Genomic DNA, 18347 nt, shown 5'->3' on the forward strand with positions numbered 1-18347 from the left:
TTCTTTCTACTAGGAATTCACGGTTCAGACATCTATGTTCGTCTCAGTTTCAAAGCAACGTAATAAAGGAAAATACTTCCGTTCACTCTTCTGTTTTATAATCAGTGATGCATGTGCATGTTAGATAAGACTGCACAACATTTAAAAGAAAATTCATACAGAAGCATATCTTTTAAGTATAGGCTTTTGAAGAAGGTCATCGCTATGGAGTAAAGGTCTGAACGAAGGACACAACAAGCATGAACCTGCTGAATTTCATTGCCAGGGGCAGAGCAGACACAGATTTTGATTCCCAGCCCTCAGAGGAGTGGTGGTGTCTGAGCATGCCTGAGAGAACATGCACACAGTCCCTGTGGAAATTGCTAACCATAAATCTGTTTAAGCCCTGAAAAAAGTGTTTGGACTGCATGAGGATCTGCCGTTAGACTGAGAGAGGAACAAGGGGGAGAAAAAGTAAGAAATAGTGGGGAAAATGCATTTTATCTTACTGCTTCTGTAAGAAGAACCAATATCACTCCCACAAACATTAGAGTATTCTCACTGCTTTCGGAAGGGCATTAAGTGAGGCAAGAAAGACTTACGTTCTTATAGTGCTTATTGAAAGCAAGGTTGATGGAGTATATTTAAAGAAAAACTAAGTCTACTGGGTCTTCAGAGGAGTTCAGGAGACTGTTTTAGATGGTTGTATTCTCTTCGTGCATAACCCTACAGGCCAAATAGAGTTTGGTGGGCTTTCATGAAGGTTCGTCATGTGTAACACTACCAAGTGTTTTCTATCACACGAACAGCTTCAATATAATATTTGATACAGAATTATTTTCCTTCTAAAGGAGATTACCAGAAGGGTTCGTAAAGGCTCCCTTTTTCAATCACCGCCACCATTTTTCTCTTAGATTCTTTTTAGATATGTATTTCACTGTAGACCAGTGTTGAAAATTTCTCCTAAGCAAAGTCTGGCTAATATTGACTTCAGTGTACAGTAGCAACATGTTTGTGCTGAATGGTGATATGAACTCTCCATCTGCAGATGTCAGCCTCCTAACTATTACGCTGGTCAGGACTGAACATATGGTTGAGCAGTGTTTTTCAAAATTTGGTTCTGCTGGCAAGGGTTGGCCTCTTCATGCTGTGGACTTTGTTTACAGTTGGGGAAGGGAGGAAGAAGAAAAGGAGAAAAAATCGTTGTAAATGATCGGACTATCTGCAACAGCGCTTCCTCACAGAAACACAGGTTTTTGCATCTGGCACTTGTTCTGCCTAGGTTACCCAAGAGAGAAGAGTGCTGTTGTAGGAGTGAAAAAAAAATTAAGAATTAGGGAAATGTAATTTAATTAAAGAAAAAGCCTACAAATAAGTTGTTAAAGAGCACCACATAAATCTGCTGAGGTCATTCCATTTTGTAAAATCTGATCTGTGCACACACACAAAACTAATACCAAAAAAGCAATATTCTTTATTTACCAACTAATTTAGTTTGATGATACTTTTGAGTGCACAAGCCCTCCCTCGGGGTCAAAAACTTGTTTTTTTAAATGTATTTTTGGAAGGATAACTTTTGTATTCTTCATAATGAATTTTCCTGAAGAACATGGTTAGATATTTGGTTCATAGCATTTGCTGACTACACCAAAGACTTATTACCAATGCCTGACATGACATTTGCTGCTTCTGTTTCAGACCTGGTAGAGAGATTGTGTATCCAATCTTTTGCCTGATTTTTCTAGGTACTGTGTTGCTTCATCTGAGAAGAGACTCTAATTCTCCCTACAGTTCCTCCTTTGCTTATGTTTGTAGATCATCAGGACTGTAACACCAGTACTGCTAGAACTGCCTGCGGGCAGAATGCAGCGTGCCAAGCACAGATCCGTGAATTCGGTTTTGTGCTAATCTGACCGCTGGGCCCCCAGTGGCCTGTATCCCTGGTCAGGTAACATCACCTGTGCAATGACAGCGAGCCCCTTCGGAATCCCTGCCCATTTGTCCTTGCAGAAGTCTGGAGGGACCTCCATGAGAGGCTGTTAGTTTGTACTCCAGGAATATTTAGTCTTGGAAGCATCTCTTTGCTCCCTGCAGCAAACAGCTTTCTTCCAGTGGAGTATATTGGTAGTGTGGTCAGAGAACCAGGGCACGCGTGGAGTGCAGGGTGCCCCGGAGACTCCTGTCCCCTTTGGCACCGGAGCTGGGGACAGTGGTCGTTATTCTGCGCTTTGCCTTGCAAGCAAGGTTGCTGAACCAGCCCGCCTGGGTTATATCAGCGCCAAGGTTTTGTATGGGTGATGTGAAGCCACTAATGTTTTATCATCTGTCTCTACCATAAGCTGCCTGTACAGCACCAGTGCAGCTTAAAATCTGATCCCTGGTGCCTTTACTTATGTCGCTAATGAGGTTACCAATTAATGGCACCTAATGGTCTGTTGTAGCAGTGGTTTTGGTGGTGGTGACAGCTGTCCTCTGGGAACTGTGCTGAGACCATGAACTCATTTTGTATAAGCAAGTGAACAGCTGTTGCAGAAACATCGATGGGAGAGATTAGGTCACACACTTCATCTCCCTGCCACCCCAGGGCTCTTCCTTGCAGTACGCAGCAGGTGGAAGGTGGCAGTAACTTTAAGGGACAAAAGCCCTTGCTGGAGTTGGGCCCAGAGGTCTAGACACAAAAACACTATATCCCATTAGCAGTCTTCTGATCCATCCCGTTCCCCTAACTTTTTGAAGTATTTTACCAATTAACTAGGATTTTGAAGCAATTTATTATTTTTTTGGAAGTTTTGTCACTGAGCTGTGGAGCTGTGTTGATCTGTGGTGTGATATCTTCCTGACACCTGATTGCAGTATGTAACTCTTGGCACTTGCATATCACATTATTTATTAAAAAAGCTCCCTCAGCAAACACCCTTGCATCAGAGGCTTATGAGTGTTTGGGATATAATTTAAAAATATACATTTAATTTCACAGGCAGCACTTTGGGCTAATGAGTTCTCATTATTTAAGCTTCACGTTAGTGTTGGGTTACTTTTGGCGTACAGTAGTTGCATTTCATCCGTCTGAAAAAAGGTGGCATTATAGATCTACATTGCATTCCCCTAGTGTACGGATACCTGTAAAGTATAGCACACTTTAAAATATAATTGTGTAATTGTTCATTTTTGGAACACGACAGGGATGTTAAGAGTTAACATTTAGTTAGTACCTTGCCCATTTCTTTTTGCTGAACTGATGACAATTAATTTAGAAAAAAACCCAAAACGTACGAAGCAGGTCCACTCTAGGATTCACACTCATTCATTTTAAAATCCCCTACAGTCAAAAATATTTGAAAAGAATTAGTTGTTTTATCCTGGTAACCTTATTTGGGAAAAGCAAATCTTTTCATGCTCACCAAAGTACTATATAGATACAAAGAACTATCTATTTTGAGATGAAAAGTAAAACTAAGTTTTGTATGTATTGTCATTGCTAGTAACTTTTAGAAACAAAGTTTCACGGAAATTCATGTACAGTGTGCTGAGCTGTCAGAGTGGGGAGCTGAAGTCCCTTCCTTTCAAAGTACTCACCGGGAGCAGCTGACCCTTGCAGGTTACCTGTGAGATTGAAAACGCAGTTCCCCTGCTAAGTGTGTAGCTTGGCATTGCAATCTTCTCTGGAAGAGTCTTGGAGTAACTGTTTACAGCTTGGCAGGTGTAATTATTAGATAAAATGTATGAAGAGTAGAAGGACATGAAAAAGTGTTTAAAGGGAATGTAATTTCAGTATTTGTACACTTAGTGGTCACTTGTGCTTCACTGAGTTGTTATCCTTCTATGTTTTGGCTTAGCCTGATGGTATAGTTACCATTTTTTGAACAACTGAAGAGATCTGTTCACAGAAAGATTACCACCAGCCTCAGAATTGCTGCTTTGAACTTTTTTTTGGTGTCTCTTGGTTAGGAGAAATCTTATTTTAAAGCTACCCTAATACTTACCTCTACGTTCAGTTTTACTTTCAGTAAAAGAATAACATGTTGCTTTAATGGGATGAATTTTCACACACTTTCATCCCGTTTCATGGTAGAACTGAAGTCTTGGCAGTTTTTTAAGCTTAAAAACTGCAATTTCTTAGAATTCACACAATTACGGAAGATTCTGGTAGAAGTTCCTCATACCTAGATGAATCCTCTAATGAGTCATTGAGAAGGAATAAACACATTAAAGCTTTGATCATGAATGTGGGCTCAAACAAAAACTTCAGTCAAATTTGGCTATGTTACACGACTCCTCTGTTCAGTTATCCTTAATGTCCTAGCTAGGTTTATTAGCTCTCAGCTGCTTACCAAACACTGAGTTTGAAGTGGGCAAGTGAAGTGTGCTGGACATTTCCAGAACTGTAGTGAGTATTTTCAAAAAAACCAGACTTCAAAGTCAAAACTTAATTATTTCTAATAGAAAACTAACCCACTAGAAAAGAGACAGCATCCTTCAGGGAACAGGAAATAATACAATCTGGTTATAAAAAAAAAAAAGAAAGAAATAATTATGGTGCTTATCTTTTAAAATATAGACTTCTGAACAAACTATTCAGAAATGGCCTAAGATCAGAAATTATTTTCTAGATGATTTTTGAAAATGAAGAATTCAGTGGTAAATTATACTTAAGTTCAAATTAATCACAGAAAAATTGCAATTTGCTGATTTAATTTGTTTTTTTGGTGTTAGAAATTGACCAAAATTGTTCACTTTTGAAGTGCAGACTGCCAGCTCCCCACAGTCTCTTCCTCTCTCTCTGTCCAATTCTAACTTTGGTTTAATTGGACTTGTCCCATACTTTTCACTGAATATGATGCATTTAATGCCTGGGTTAATTGTTCCTATATTCAATATACCAACTCAACATACTTTTGTAGACAGAATACAGCATTAATTTGCTTTCTCTGATTAAAAAAAAACAAAAAAAAACAAAGAAAAGCAAAAAAGGCCAGCTATAATAGTACTGTGCATCTAATGGTGGAAACATGGTCTTTCATTTTAACAGGCTAAGTAGGCAAGAATTTGCTGGAGAGGGAGGCAGGTAGAGGGAGTAATGTGGCAAATACAGTTTCCAGGTCAGGACAGGTGTTTGTTCAGCATCTTTCTGCTCTCCCCAGTCACACCAGGGCCACGTGTGTCCCTGAGTTAGATATTTAAGTATCTTCCTCATCGGTTTGGGTAATGTTCACCACAGTGAGCACATGTGAAAAATCCCATCTTGTTGTCTTACTAAGGAAGCTATGTCTGCATCTGTACTGGCATTTTAGTTTGGAAAAGGAATGAGCCTTTGAAACAAAGCTCCTGACAGTGCTCACTGTGCTTGTTTCACACTGAAGTGTTTTTTTCAGTGCAGGAACTGGATTCCCTTCAGTAAAAGAAAACTGGCATTTGTTCGAGGCATGCACCTACTGGGTTGCAACCAGAAGTGGGTGTCCAGCGCAGGGGACCAGGTTAGAGCTAGCCTGAAATATGTACGGTGTGGAATCGGCTCCTTGGTATCAACTGCTTTGCTCTACAGAGTTGCTGCTCCTGTGTTGCCCCGCTTGCTGACATAGATACAGCTCATGGTGTTTGGTTAGCCTGCAGCAACAGACTTCACAAATAGTAAAATGTGGCCTGTCTTGTGACCTGTTTTTGTTCAGAAGGGTTGTGTAAATGTTTAAACACCTAAGGAAAAAAAAAAAATCAGGTGTTAGTGTGCTGAGGGAAAACAGTATTCAGACCTCAGTTAAGAAGTAACTCTTAACTGTGAAGAGTAAACTGCAGCCAGGGCTCTGCATGTATTTCTCACTGGTGTCTTCTCTTGCCGTTCCTTCAGGGCTCTGAGTACATTTGATCTTGAGGCAGTTTTTTGAAATTGCCTCTTGCCTCCCATATCCATGCTTATTTTCAGTAGGAGACACAAGAGTCCGTAGACACGTTCCACATTTCATTTCTAAGCTCTTCTCCTGCACTAACAGTGATGACGATAGGTCTGCCTATCCGTCCACACTTCTGACAAAAGATGAAAAAGAAAAGTTCCTGCCCTTCTCCAATGTGGAAAGAGCTTTAAATATTTATCTCAGAGACCACTGGCCAGGTTATTATCCTGTTCACACCAAAGGGGCCTCTGAAGGTACCTTGTCTATTGTGAAATAATTTCCAGGCCCATTTTACTACACTTCAAGGAAAGAAAGGTGACAGACCTTCCTTTTGCAATTTTGCAAGTTGGGTTTCACAACCCGTTATCTCTGATTGCCAGAGCTTAATTTAATAGAGCTAGTGATTCACACCAGATGATGGCCTCACTTGAAATGACTCAGTAGGATAGTCCTTTTAGGTGGGGTTTTTTAGACTTGTATGGCAGTCAGCATTCACCCCTTATTCTTTGTGGACAGAGATTTTGCTTTGGTGCTTTCCCATCATTTGGACTGGTCCAAGAGATAAAGGAGAAAGGGACTTCTGAGCAGTATTGATTTGGTCTCTCTTGTCTTTACTGGGTCTCTTGAACTCCCTCATCAAGACAGTCAGAGGACTTCTCTCACTTACAGCTTTCATAAAATCCCCACTTTGTGTCTGTTGTTTAGTTTTAGTCTCATCTCAAACGGCATATTAATTTGCCATTTTACTTCACGTTATCCTCTTTATTTTCATGATCTATTTCCACAATCAGTTTGACTCGTTGCTGCCGTATCCCAGCTTAGTCGTTTCATCTTTGTAGGGTTTATTGCTCTACAGGTTCGAGAGAGAGGACTTAACAGCTGGAAATGGTTCTGGTGTGTATCTGCCTTAATATAACTCTGATTTTTCCTGTCTCCATCTGCTGGTAAAAGATGAGATTTGCTGTTCAAACAGATCACATAACGAGTAACAGAAACTATATATTTTGAAGAATAAATACCCCTTTCACTGTTACAGACACTTTCCATTAGGAACTGGATAGAAATTTTCAATTTATTTATTTTTAGGCCACTTAATAGCTATTAAAAAATAATAACTTTTGATCTGTTGTGGATTTATACTGCGTTGACAGAAATGAGTTAGGTGTTCAAATGGATGTACTAATAACTTGGGAATTCAAATCAGTGTGCTGATGAAACTAGATTTGTTCGTTTTTATGGGAGTAAGAGACATTCTAAAATGGTCATCCTTTTTAAATATTAATATTTTTACAGTTACTGAGGAAGTAGATAAAGGAAATAATGTATAACAGGATTTTCAACATGAGCATTTATTTTATCTTATTTCTGCAGACAGGTATATAAGGCTCATGCTATACATAAACTACCACTGGTTCCTCCTAACAGTTATAATGCAAAGGGAGTAAAACACCTACATACAATCATGTCAGGAGCTCGTTACATAGAAGCTAACAAGGTGGGATTTCTGTGCAAATTTTTTTGTAAGGATATAGTTCATTCAGAGCACAGTGTTTCAGTCAGCAAAAGACTTTGCTTCCCATCCCATGGAAATGCATCTTCAAGACTGCAAAAGGCAATACTAGTCAGCAGAGGTGCGGTGACACAAATGTGCTTTACCTCTGCTGTCGTCTGAACGCGTGTATATCAGAAAAATGGTACACATTGTATTTCTGCATTCAAAGCAGTCTTACATTTGTATGTGATTTATGTTATGTAATGAAATATTTAGGTTGATTGTTATTTCCATCTACTCCTAATGTTTTGTAGATGCTTCTGGCTTTGATGCTTTTACAACAGAGGTTTTTATAGATCTGAACATTTTCTGTAAAACCACCAACCCAGCCTTTACTTTTATTTTCTATTTCAGTCTATAATGTGTTTATAGGAATATTTTCGAAATACTGTAAAGATGCTGATAGTTATATTCATTCACGAATCAAGAGGGTGTTTTATGAGACCTATTTACCCCAAGAAATTTCAACATGAGATGGTGCAGGTATTCTCAAGCAGGGAATTGCGAGCACTTTGGTTTCAGTGGCTTTAATTTTAAAGGCTGCAAAGTAACTGTAAAAATGACAGCCTTTCATTTAATAGATCTTTTTGCTGTCTTGACTATCTGTTTGCTTCACTGGCAAACTTTTTTTCCTTCTTTACTCCCACTAGCCCTGTAGGTTCCACCTCAATAAAAAAGATGATACTGACTCTCTCCTCAAGCATCCTTGTTCAAAGGGATCCTTAGCACTTTCCAAGAGGTGCACAACTCTCTGTAAAAGACACTTCTGTCCAGAGATTTATTCTTTGTGTAGATACCTAAAAGCAAACAAACAAGCAACTTTAATCTCAGAGTGCAAATGGAATTTGTAGGGCTGAAAATGTAAAGAAACGTCTATTTATTTGTCTCCTAAGAGCACAGGAAGATCACTGAATAAACACAAAACCAAGAATGAACAGGAAACCCTGCAATGCAAAGAGTAAAGTTAAGTAGCTTCTCACTGGTAGGGATTGGAACCATTCCAGCGGCTATAAGGATGAATTCTGTCTTGACAGTGCCTGTCACGCTGGTGGCCGAAGAGGAATCTGAGACGACTGGTTTAGAGTAGGGGCATACCTCTGTGATGGCTGGAACAAGTGGGATGAAACTCAGCCTAAAAGATTTAAGAGTCTAAGTCCAATTCTTGAAGAGAAACATTCAGTGAGGCTTCTATTCCTAAATCATTTTAGAAAGTGGGGCTTGGACTCTTGCCATGACGAATGAAAGTCCTAAAAATACCTCAGTGGTTTATAAATATCCTCCTTGCTATTCCAGAGTTGTTAGTACCCAAGTCACTTTGAAAGTGGCATTTAAGCTTCTCAGTCATAGAGTTATCAAGAAGGAACTCAATTAATATCTAGTCTATCCAAGACAGGATTTACTCAAACTATCCCTGACAGATATTTGTCTAACTTGGTCTCAAAATCCTCCTGTGACAGAGATGCCACAGCCTCCCCAGGCAAACTATTACTCTACTTGACTATCCACATCAATAGTAAGTTTTTCCTAATGTCTAATGTAAATCTCCTGTGCTGTGGTTTAAGCCTATTACTTGTCCTGTCCCTTGTGGACATTTCATAGCCTTTCAGACATCTGAATAGCATTATCACACATTCCTTCATTCATCTCTTTTTAGCCTTAGCTGAGGCTAAAAAAATGTCCCTTAGGCACCGTGAAAATTTTTCATACAGTCATAGAATCATAGAATGGTTTGAGTTGGAAGGGACCTTAAAGATCATCCGGTTCCAACCCCCCTGCCATGGCCGGAGACACCTTCCACTAGACCAGGTTGCTCAAAGCCCCATCCAGCCTGGCCTTGAACACTTCCAGGGATGGGGCATCCACAGCTTCTCTGGGCAACCCGTTCCAGTGCCTCACCACCCTCAGAGTGAAGAATTTCTTTCTTATATCTAATCTAAATCTACCCGCTTTCAGTTTAAAGCCATTCCCCCTTGTCCCATCACTACATGCCCTTGTAAAAAATCCCTCTCCAGCTTTGTCGTAGGCTTCCTACAGGGACTGGAAGGCTGCAATAAGGTCTTCCTGGAGCCTTCTCTTCTCCAGGCTGAACAACCCCAACTCTCTCAGCCTGTCTTTATAGGAGAGGTGCTCCATCTCTCTGATCATCTTCATGGCCCTCCTCTGGACCCGCTCCAACAGGTCCGTGTCTTTCCTGTGCTGGGGACCCCAGAGCTGGATGCAGTACTCCAGGTGGGGTCTCACCAGAGCAGAACAGAGGGCAGAATCACCTCCCTCGACCTGCTGGCCACGCTTCTTTTGATGCAGCCCAGGATACGGTTGGGTTTCTGGGCTGCAGGCTCACATTGGTGGGTCATGTTGAGTTTCTCATCAGCCAACACCCCCAAGTCCTTCTCATCAGGGCTGATCTCAGTCCATTCTCCGCCCAGCCTGTGTTTGTGCTTGGCATTGCCCCAACCCACATGCAGGAGCACAGCTACCTAAAGCCAGCTTACAAAGTACAGCTGCTTTGTTAATGCCTTTATCAAATAGCAATTTCAGGATAAAAGTGTAGTGTAATGGCATATGGTAGGAAAGCCTGATACAACTGCGTCCACTTCAGAAACTTTATGGTTTAAATGGAGATTTGGGGTTGTATCACTTGCCCAGCTTTTTACTTGCTGGGATGTCAGTATTGGGATATCAAAAGTCTCAGTAAGTAGCTACCTTATTCTCATTCAGGTTACTCATCTGGTGTATCGCTTCTGCAGCTAAGGCTTACATCTCTGCACAGCCTTGCATGTTGCCAGATGGACTGAACAGCTTACTCACAGCAACTCAGCAACTTCTGCAGCACTGCAGGCTTTCTGAAACAAGGTCTACCTTATTGCCTTACACAGCACCAAGCCGAATGAAGCCTGACCTAGTCATGTCCAGGCTCACAGACAAAGTTATGATGAAGTTACAAGTATAGATGGTAAGGAATTGTACTGTCTTCCCCTGAAGCAGTTTCCACTCAGTGTAAACCATTTTTTTCCTGCCCTTTTTGACTGACAAGATTTGGAAAGTTTGTATTCACTTTCTGGCACTTCAGTTAGGAAGCATGACAGAGGGTTTGTGCAGATTTTACTTCCTTGTATTTTTAGAAGTAGTAGCAATGCTTACTCTTTTATTCAGCTGGATGGAGAAACACAGCTTCAAGAGTGCACCCACGTCATGCCTACCTACCTTTGGGTATCAGTGTCTGAGGAGGGGGGTAGGAGGACCATCAAAAAAGAGCACTGCACACTATGGCCACCAAAAGCAGCAAAATGAGTTTTGTTTTTGAGTTTCTTCTTTGAATGTATTCCTAATGTTTGCGTGTGTCAGCTCTGCTGAGGTGACATCTCAGGTTTTAAATTAATATTGTTGCAATGCATTTCTCTTTAATTAAAAAAGAGAGCTCCCCCATAGGAAATTTCCTAAACCAAAACTCATTAGTAATAAACAGATTAAATCTTTATCAGTTAATCAACACTATAAACTTCTGAGTGTTTGGAGAGCGGCATGAGATAACACTGTCGTCATAATAAGAGTGTTTGAAATCATTAGGGATCCCACCGTGCTGTTTGGGTGGTGAGAAAATAATGATTGAAGATGGGCCCCCCTACAGAGCTCACGTGTGAATTCCCCTAAAGATTAAATTTGCAAAGATCTGGATTTTATGTTGGCCCCCTCTCTAAAGCATTTTTTTTAAATAGTGGGCAAGAGTGATGTGCAATACCAAGCAAATTCTTAATGATGCTGATACCAGAACCTGTCATGATGCCACAAAATTTTTGAGCTGGTTAGTGAAATTTTGGGGACTGTTTGTGGGATGGGAGCCTCGCCACCTTCTCAGAGCGACTGTTCCCAGCTCATCTCTCTGGGGCTTTGACCTGTGGTGGAGACTGCACTGCAAAATCCTCATCTTGCTCCACCCTGAATTCTCAACACAGTCATTTCCGTCAGGACTATGGCAATCCTCTCATCACACACGTGATTGATGAAGGTTGGGGAGTGGCAGGGGCATAGTGGAGCAGGAAAGTACAAAACTTGTATGGCTGGTGGCATATCAACACCTCCTAACCCAATAACATTTGGAGTCACGCACATTTAGGAAGTTATGCTGTAGAGGCACTGACATTTTCTCCGTCACTACTGGGAATGTGTCAGAGCTCCTCTGTGTCACCCTGGGGGCTTCTTTGGAGCCATTGAGGTTATTTGGGTTCTTTCCATGAACTCTATAAAAATAAAAGTAAGTGGACTGGAATAAAAATAGGGGCAGTGCAAAAAATAAATCATGTTTGTCCACATCCAGCAAACTTATGGGACAGCTGAGGGATCAGGCCCAGCCAGCATGGGTTTATGAAAGGGAGGTCCTGTTTCACTAACCTGGTCTCCTTCTATGACAAGGTGACCTGCTTAGTGGATGAGGGGAAGGCTGTGGATTTTGTCTACTTGGACTTTAGTAAGGCCTTTGACACTGTCTCCCACAGCATTCTCCTGGAGAAGCTGGCTGCACACGGCTTGGATAAGTGCACTCTACACTGGGTTAAAAACTGGCTGGACGGCCGAGCCCTGAGAGTGGTGGTGAATGGAGTCAAATCCAGTTGGCGGCTGGTCACGAGTGGTGTTCCCCAGGGCTCAGTACTGGGGCCAGTCCTGTTCAATATCTTCATTGATGATCTGGATGAGGGGATCGAGTGCACCCTCAATAAGTTTGCAGATGACACCAAGTTGGGTGGAAGTGTCGATCTGCTGGAGGGTAGGAAGGCCCTACAGAGGGACCTGGACAGGTTGGACCATTCGGCCAACTGTATGAGGTTCAACAAGGCTCAGTGCGTGGTCCTGCACTTGGGTCACAACAACCCCATGCAACGCTACAGGCTTGGGGAGGAGTGGCTGGAGAGCTGCCTGGCGGAAAAGGACCTGGGGGTGTTGGTTGACAGCCGCCTGAACATGAGCCAGCAGTGTGCCCAGGTGGCCAAGAGGGCCAATGGCATCCTGGCCTGTATCAGGAATAGTGTGGCCAGCAGGACCAGGGAGGTGATAGTGCCCCTGTACTCAGCACTGGTGAGGCCGCACCTCCAGTACTGTGTTCAGTTTTGTGCCCCTCACTACAAGAAGGACATCAGGGTGCTGGAGCGTGTCCAGAGAAGGGCAACGAAGTTGGTGAAGGCTCTAGAGCACAAGTCTTATGAGGAGTGGCTGAGGGAGCTGGGGTTGTTTAGTCTGGAGAAGACGAGGCTGAGGGGAGACCTTATTGTGCTGTACAACTACCTGAAAGGAGGTTGTAGTGAGGTGGGGGTCGGCCTCTTCTCCCTAGTAACGAGTGATAGAACGAGAGGGAATGGCCTCAAGCTGCACCAGGGGAGGTTTAGGTTAGATATTAGGAAAAACTTCTTCACCGAGAGGGTGGTCAAGCATTGGACCAGGCTGCCCAGGGAGGTGGTTGAGTCTCCATCCCTGGAGGTATTTAAAGAATGGATAGATACGGTGCTTGAGGACATGGTTTAGTGGTGGACTTGGCAGTGGTAGGTTGACGGTTGGACTCGATGATCTTAAGGGTCTTTTTCAACCTTGACGATTCTATGATTCTATGATTAGCAAGAAGTTATTAGCAGGGGGGTGACAACTGGAAGTCATACCTAACTATTGCCCTGTCATTTCTCATCTTTGGTCTTATTTGGTCACTGCCGCAATAATTGCACATGTTTTGTCACAGAGGGGTCAGTATAAATCAGTTTTGTTGCGGCATGAATTACAGCAGCAGTAGTGGTATTAACAAACGTTTTAAGTTTTGAGTGCATTCATTGCTTAAAATACTCATTGAAGGTTAGGTGACACTGTTGTCTCCAGAGGTCTAAATTCAAATGCTGTGTTGGAGTAAAAGTGAATTGGCCATTTTCATTTTCATTTTATTCTTCATATACTTATGTTGTATTAGAAAACACATCCTGCTTGGTAGATGCCTGCTCTGGAAAAACAAGAGTCCCAGTTCCTGCCCCTTCATTAGAACTGAACCCATAGACAGCTGTAAACCAAAAAAAACCCTCATATGGATGGTCCTATTTAAAAGGCAGGAATTGAACTGCACTGATTAATTTCAGAGGCACTGGGGACTGTTTCTCTTTTGGAAGTCTTTAGCTACCATAGCACTATCACTTTTGAAAATCAGATGGTAGGTGTCCTCACTTTTCTGTCACTTGTTCCAGTCAGACATCTGTGTACAAAAATCACAAATTTAAAAAATATCCCTTTCTTTTCCTCATATTGTGATATGTCTTTATGTAGTATATTTTCAATCAGGTTTTTCAGGTGTAAATTGTTTGTAACAACTTCCTTTGTATTCATAATTTCAGTCAGCTCTGTCACCTGTGAATTAAAACCTTTCATTAAATACCTTTATGAAATGCTAGGTACAGATTTACTGGGAGGGGAATGAGAGGATAAAAGAGCTGTTGCGTTCTTATTAACAACAGCTGCGTAATGCATTTCTGTGCCATGTGTTTGGGACTGCCTCTGCCTTTGAATCTTGTTTGTGCATTTGGAGAAAGCAGCACAGATACTTTTTGTTTCATTTTTTAAATACGGGAGTGAAAGATGACTTTCTATCAAGAGACCGAATGCCCTGGCTTGGCAAAAGGGACCTCTTGCAAGGGTCCATATGATCTGTCTGATCATACAGCTTTCCTACAATACTGTTTCTGTCATTCACAGGGTGGGTGACCTTCAGATCTCAGGGGAAGGGTCTTTAACTCCTTGCTAAAAAGGAGACCGCATCCCATGATTGTCATAATTTATCTATTCATCCTGTTTTCCTTACTTTTTCTTTTATCTTTTTTTCTTTTCAGGATGGAGTAGGTGTAGATGAGAAGCTGTCTTTACGGCGGGTAGCCGTGGTAGAAGATTTCTTTGACATTATCTATTCCATGCATGTTGAAACTGGGCCTAATGGAGAACAAATCAGAAAACATGCTGGACAAAAGAGAACGTATAAAGCAGTAAGTAAAACCACCCAACCAACCAACTAAAAGTGAACGTCAGTCTCTAAAAGCGTGAATTGTTTGGGCTTAGTCACATGGCATGCAATTTGTGTTTTTTCCAGCTGGATTAGTATTGCAACCCTCATCCTCAAATTTATTTCAGAGATCTTTCAATAATGTATGAAAACATACAGTTTAGAAATCACATTTTTTGTGTGATAAGGACCAGATCCATTGACTTCAATAGAGATTTTCTCATTGGTGCAAGCAGGGAATTTATTCTTTCTATAATGGTTTGACAATTTCTCTAATAACTCTGTATTAATTAATTGTTATTAAATGGATGAAGTCTTAAAGAAGACTTAGAAGGTATTGCCACAACCTTGCTAAATGACGTGCTGTACTTCAGCATATGAATGAACTTGCCTTATAGTTTATTGCTGCAGATGAAGTATACTTAATGTTTAATGGTATGAAAACTTGTAAATATCCTAAATTCAAAAGGCTGGAAAGCTACTAGGTACAATGAGAGAAGTGTTGAGAGGGCAGCTTTCACACCTGCATAAACCAACTGAGTAGAGAGAAGTGCTTATTTCTAAGATTTTTAATTGCATGTTGTTGCTTGGCCTAACCAGTTCATCCACTGCCTTAAAATAGCTATAAATAGCTTTTGTGGTTAGTGGCACAAATGTAACACTTTCTTTTCTTACAGAGAACTAATGAAACACTTACTGCACTTTCCCAAGGTGCTTAAAATGTATGTGCTTGCCTGGATTTGGATGGCCCAACTTCCATGCACAGGGCAGTGATAGTGCCAGGCACGGTCAGCAGTTGATCGTGATCCACCTGCCCAGCTGTTTCCAGCCGCTGAAGTACTGGGGGCTCCCCCAGGGCGGCAGGGCAGGGACTCCCAGCCAGGGCCCATCCACTGCCCTGGCCAGGGCACATGGGCACCTCTCCCCATGGCCCGAGCGGGATGGGGCCGGTGGGGGCTGCACGCAGGGCCCTGAGGTGGCCTGTCACCCTGAACACGGTGTTCTTCACCTTAAAAACAACCTGCAGTCGTGTCAGCCATTTTTCGTCAGAGGTCACCAAAAATGTGTGGTAACTCCTGGTTTCTGATACCCACATCTTACATTTTAGCTCTAAGAAATAGCTGGTTTTCCATTACTGTTTTTTTTCAGGTATATAACAATCTTTACTATGTATCTATGAGTCCCTTCACATATATTTTATTTATAGGCTATTTCAGATGGTTTGTTGTGGGATAAGCTCTGGGCAAGATGTCTTATAATTTGTTCCTGGCAGTATAGACCTTAAGATAGATATATGAAGGAAGACACCAGTCATCTGGGTGTGCTTTGTAAGGCTTGGAGTGATATTTCAGGGTGAACAAACACAAACTGTCTAAATTAATTTCAATCTGTCACCTCAGCCATTTTGATACTTGGTCTTCTCTTTTAGAAAGCATTAGAAAAGTAATATTTTCATTAATCTTTCTATTTTGTTTTACTTCAGTAAGCTGTTCAAAGGTATAGGTCACAAACTTTGTAGAACAATATACAAGTATAAGGAATGCTGCCAACTATAAATACGTCAAGTCATCATCCCACAAATACATGCCAAGTATAATATTTACTATCGTAAGAATCCCGTGATTCCAGGTTAGATAAGAAATTTGTTTGTTGTGAACAGCATGAAAGACAACTAGTGGCTCTTCTGTGAGAACTATTTGTGCAGATTCAATAGCCTACACAGTCGTTTCATTTGGTGTTAACTTTTATTATAATTGAGACCCGAGCTTATTACATCATCATGAGCAGAGGATAAAGATGCCCAAATGTAACTTTGTGTCATTACAAGAGTCCGCATTATTTGTGCATTCATTTCATTTACTAAGGGCATTGAGTCATATTTGCCAAGGACAGGATTCACATATATAATTTTTAAAGATTTCCATAAATTGAAAAATGAAAACAAACTAATATCAGAATGAACTAATATCAACTCTTGCTCTCTATCTCAACATGAGAATTAGGTTAAATAAACAGGCCTCAAACTCTGCCAGACTAACTGGGGAAATGCATGCTCCTTTACTGGACCTGTCCATTAAAGTGCTTTCACTAAAAATGATGAGTTGTAGTGTCGGTCTGTTCCAGCAAGCCACTCAGTATCTCCTTCTGTGGTGCTGCACGAGGAAAGAGGTAGTGTCTCGGGTAACTGTCTCACAAAACATTATATCCTGAGAGCTTTATAAATCAAAGAGCTTTGGCAGGGTTTAATTTTATTAAGTGAATTGGGAACAAGATTAATTTAGTCTTGTTTCTTGATTCACATGTCAGAAGTGAATCATCCTTGAGATCTGTGAACGTATTTATAATGCATAAATATTCACCAGATAGTTTGAGTGAACAATTTTTACAGGAAGGATGGTTCACAAACTGTATGCTACAACTGCTATTTGTTATTCATAATTCCTAGCATGTGATGATCCCATTGCTTCTGCTCTCTGACTGGATAACTGAAACATTTTAACAGAAAAATGATGGAGAGAAACCCACCACATTTTTGATACAAAATTGCTAAACTTCTGAAGTTCATAAATATTGTCCTGGATACTCGGTACCTGAGTATTTCTAAAAAATGAATGGCACAGCCCTAAGAATTGCAACATATTGATTTCAAGTAATTAATTTGCTTATATATGTGTGAGTGTCTATTTTCAATAGTGAACCTGCTCCACTCAAAATTTTGAATAGCACTCAAGCATGATTAGAACGGTAATGAAATTGTCAAAGGTGACTTAATTAACTGCTGTTTGCATTTATATGGAGTAACAACCTTGGAATAGGTAGGGCCTTTTTAATTTTTGATAGAGTCACCCCAGATGCTGGAGTGCTAAAATACATCAGTATGTCTCTGAAAGCGTGTTCAGAGCAGCTTACCAACTCAATTAGTCAATCTGTAATCTGCGCTGACTTGTTTATGTTAACTGTGTGGAAACGAATGGCATTTTTACAACTGATTTCTGTGGGACTTCCTACAGCAGTGCAGCACAGGAAGATAAATAGGATGTGGTGCTTGGTACCTCTAAAAGAGCAGCGTATTGGAAGGGAGCCTTGATATTTTAATTGGGGCAGCAATGTACCAAACTCAAACTTTATGATTTCTTGGCACAAACCATATAGATTAATTAGGAAAGCATCTGTGCTTCAATATTTAAGTTTAGAATAAGGTCCCCTTTTCTTCTTCTCTGCACACTAACAAATGAGAAGGGAATTGTACAAAGTCTGTGAAGATGGTGTGGGAGACTAACCTTGAAAATATGCAAAAAAGAGTGAACTTCCCATTTACCTGGCAGGTTTTGTGCTCATTTCAAGTGCCCGACTTGTATACAATACAAGATTGATGGGCTGTGCTCCTTGCCAGCATAACTGTAGGTAGATCTACACCAGCAGAAAAAAAAACCTGGCTTATATATATATATAAAATGAAACCAAGAACTTCAAATCATATCCGGAGTACCCCAGACTGAAGGAATACTTAATACGATGTTTATAATCTTAGCTAGTTCCCTGGTTCCCAGGGAAGTTTACAAACAGGGAAGACGTCGAGGGCCTTGATCTGGGAGATAATTCCCTCACAAAGGCAGGATATGAGACACAAGGCCTGGCTGAGTCGGCTGCTCAGCAGGGGGGGCACAGGTGACTAGGAAGGTGCAGAAGGTGAAAAGAGCATGTTCTTTGGTGCCAAGGAAAGCAGCAGTGCCCAAACAGGTCCCTGCTTGTCCTGCATTCCCCCCAGGTCCTCTGCTGGGCTCCATAGGAGGTGGATTGAAATGTGCCAATGTAAGGAATTTGTTACGCAGTCAAGAGAAAGTACCGAGGGTCCTCATAGGGGTGACTCTGCTGGCACTTGCTGCTACAGCTCAGTGTCCTAGAACTGCGT

The 18347-nt window shown here is 41.3% G+C and overlaps 1 protein-coding gene across 3 annotated transcripts in view; it reads left to right on the forward strand.

The window, feature by feature from the left end:
• Positions 1-18347, forward strand: part of NOL4 (nucleolar protein 4) — a 204584-nt gene that overhangs the window by 22501 nt on the left and 163736 nt on the right. For all 3 annotated transcript variants that reach the window (XM_087735887.1, XM_087735896.1, XM_087735907.1), the window contains exon 2: positions 14268-14417. In XM_087735887.1, the coding sequence (XP_087592013.1) occupies positions 14268-14417 (150 nt within the window). The remainder of the gene's footprint in view (positions 1-14267; positions 14418-18347) is intronic.

Source organism: Nipponia nippon, unplaced genomic scaffold, assembly GCF_047370975.1.
Source record: "Nipponia nippon isolate SJK-2023a ecotype South Korea unplaced genomic scaffold, ASM4737097v1 scaffold_1, whole genome shotgun sequence".
Taxonomy (NCBI): domain Eukaryota; kingdom Metazoa; phylum Chordata; class Aves; order Pelecaniformes; family Threskiornithidae; genus Nipponia; species Nipponia nippon.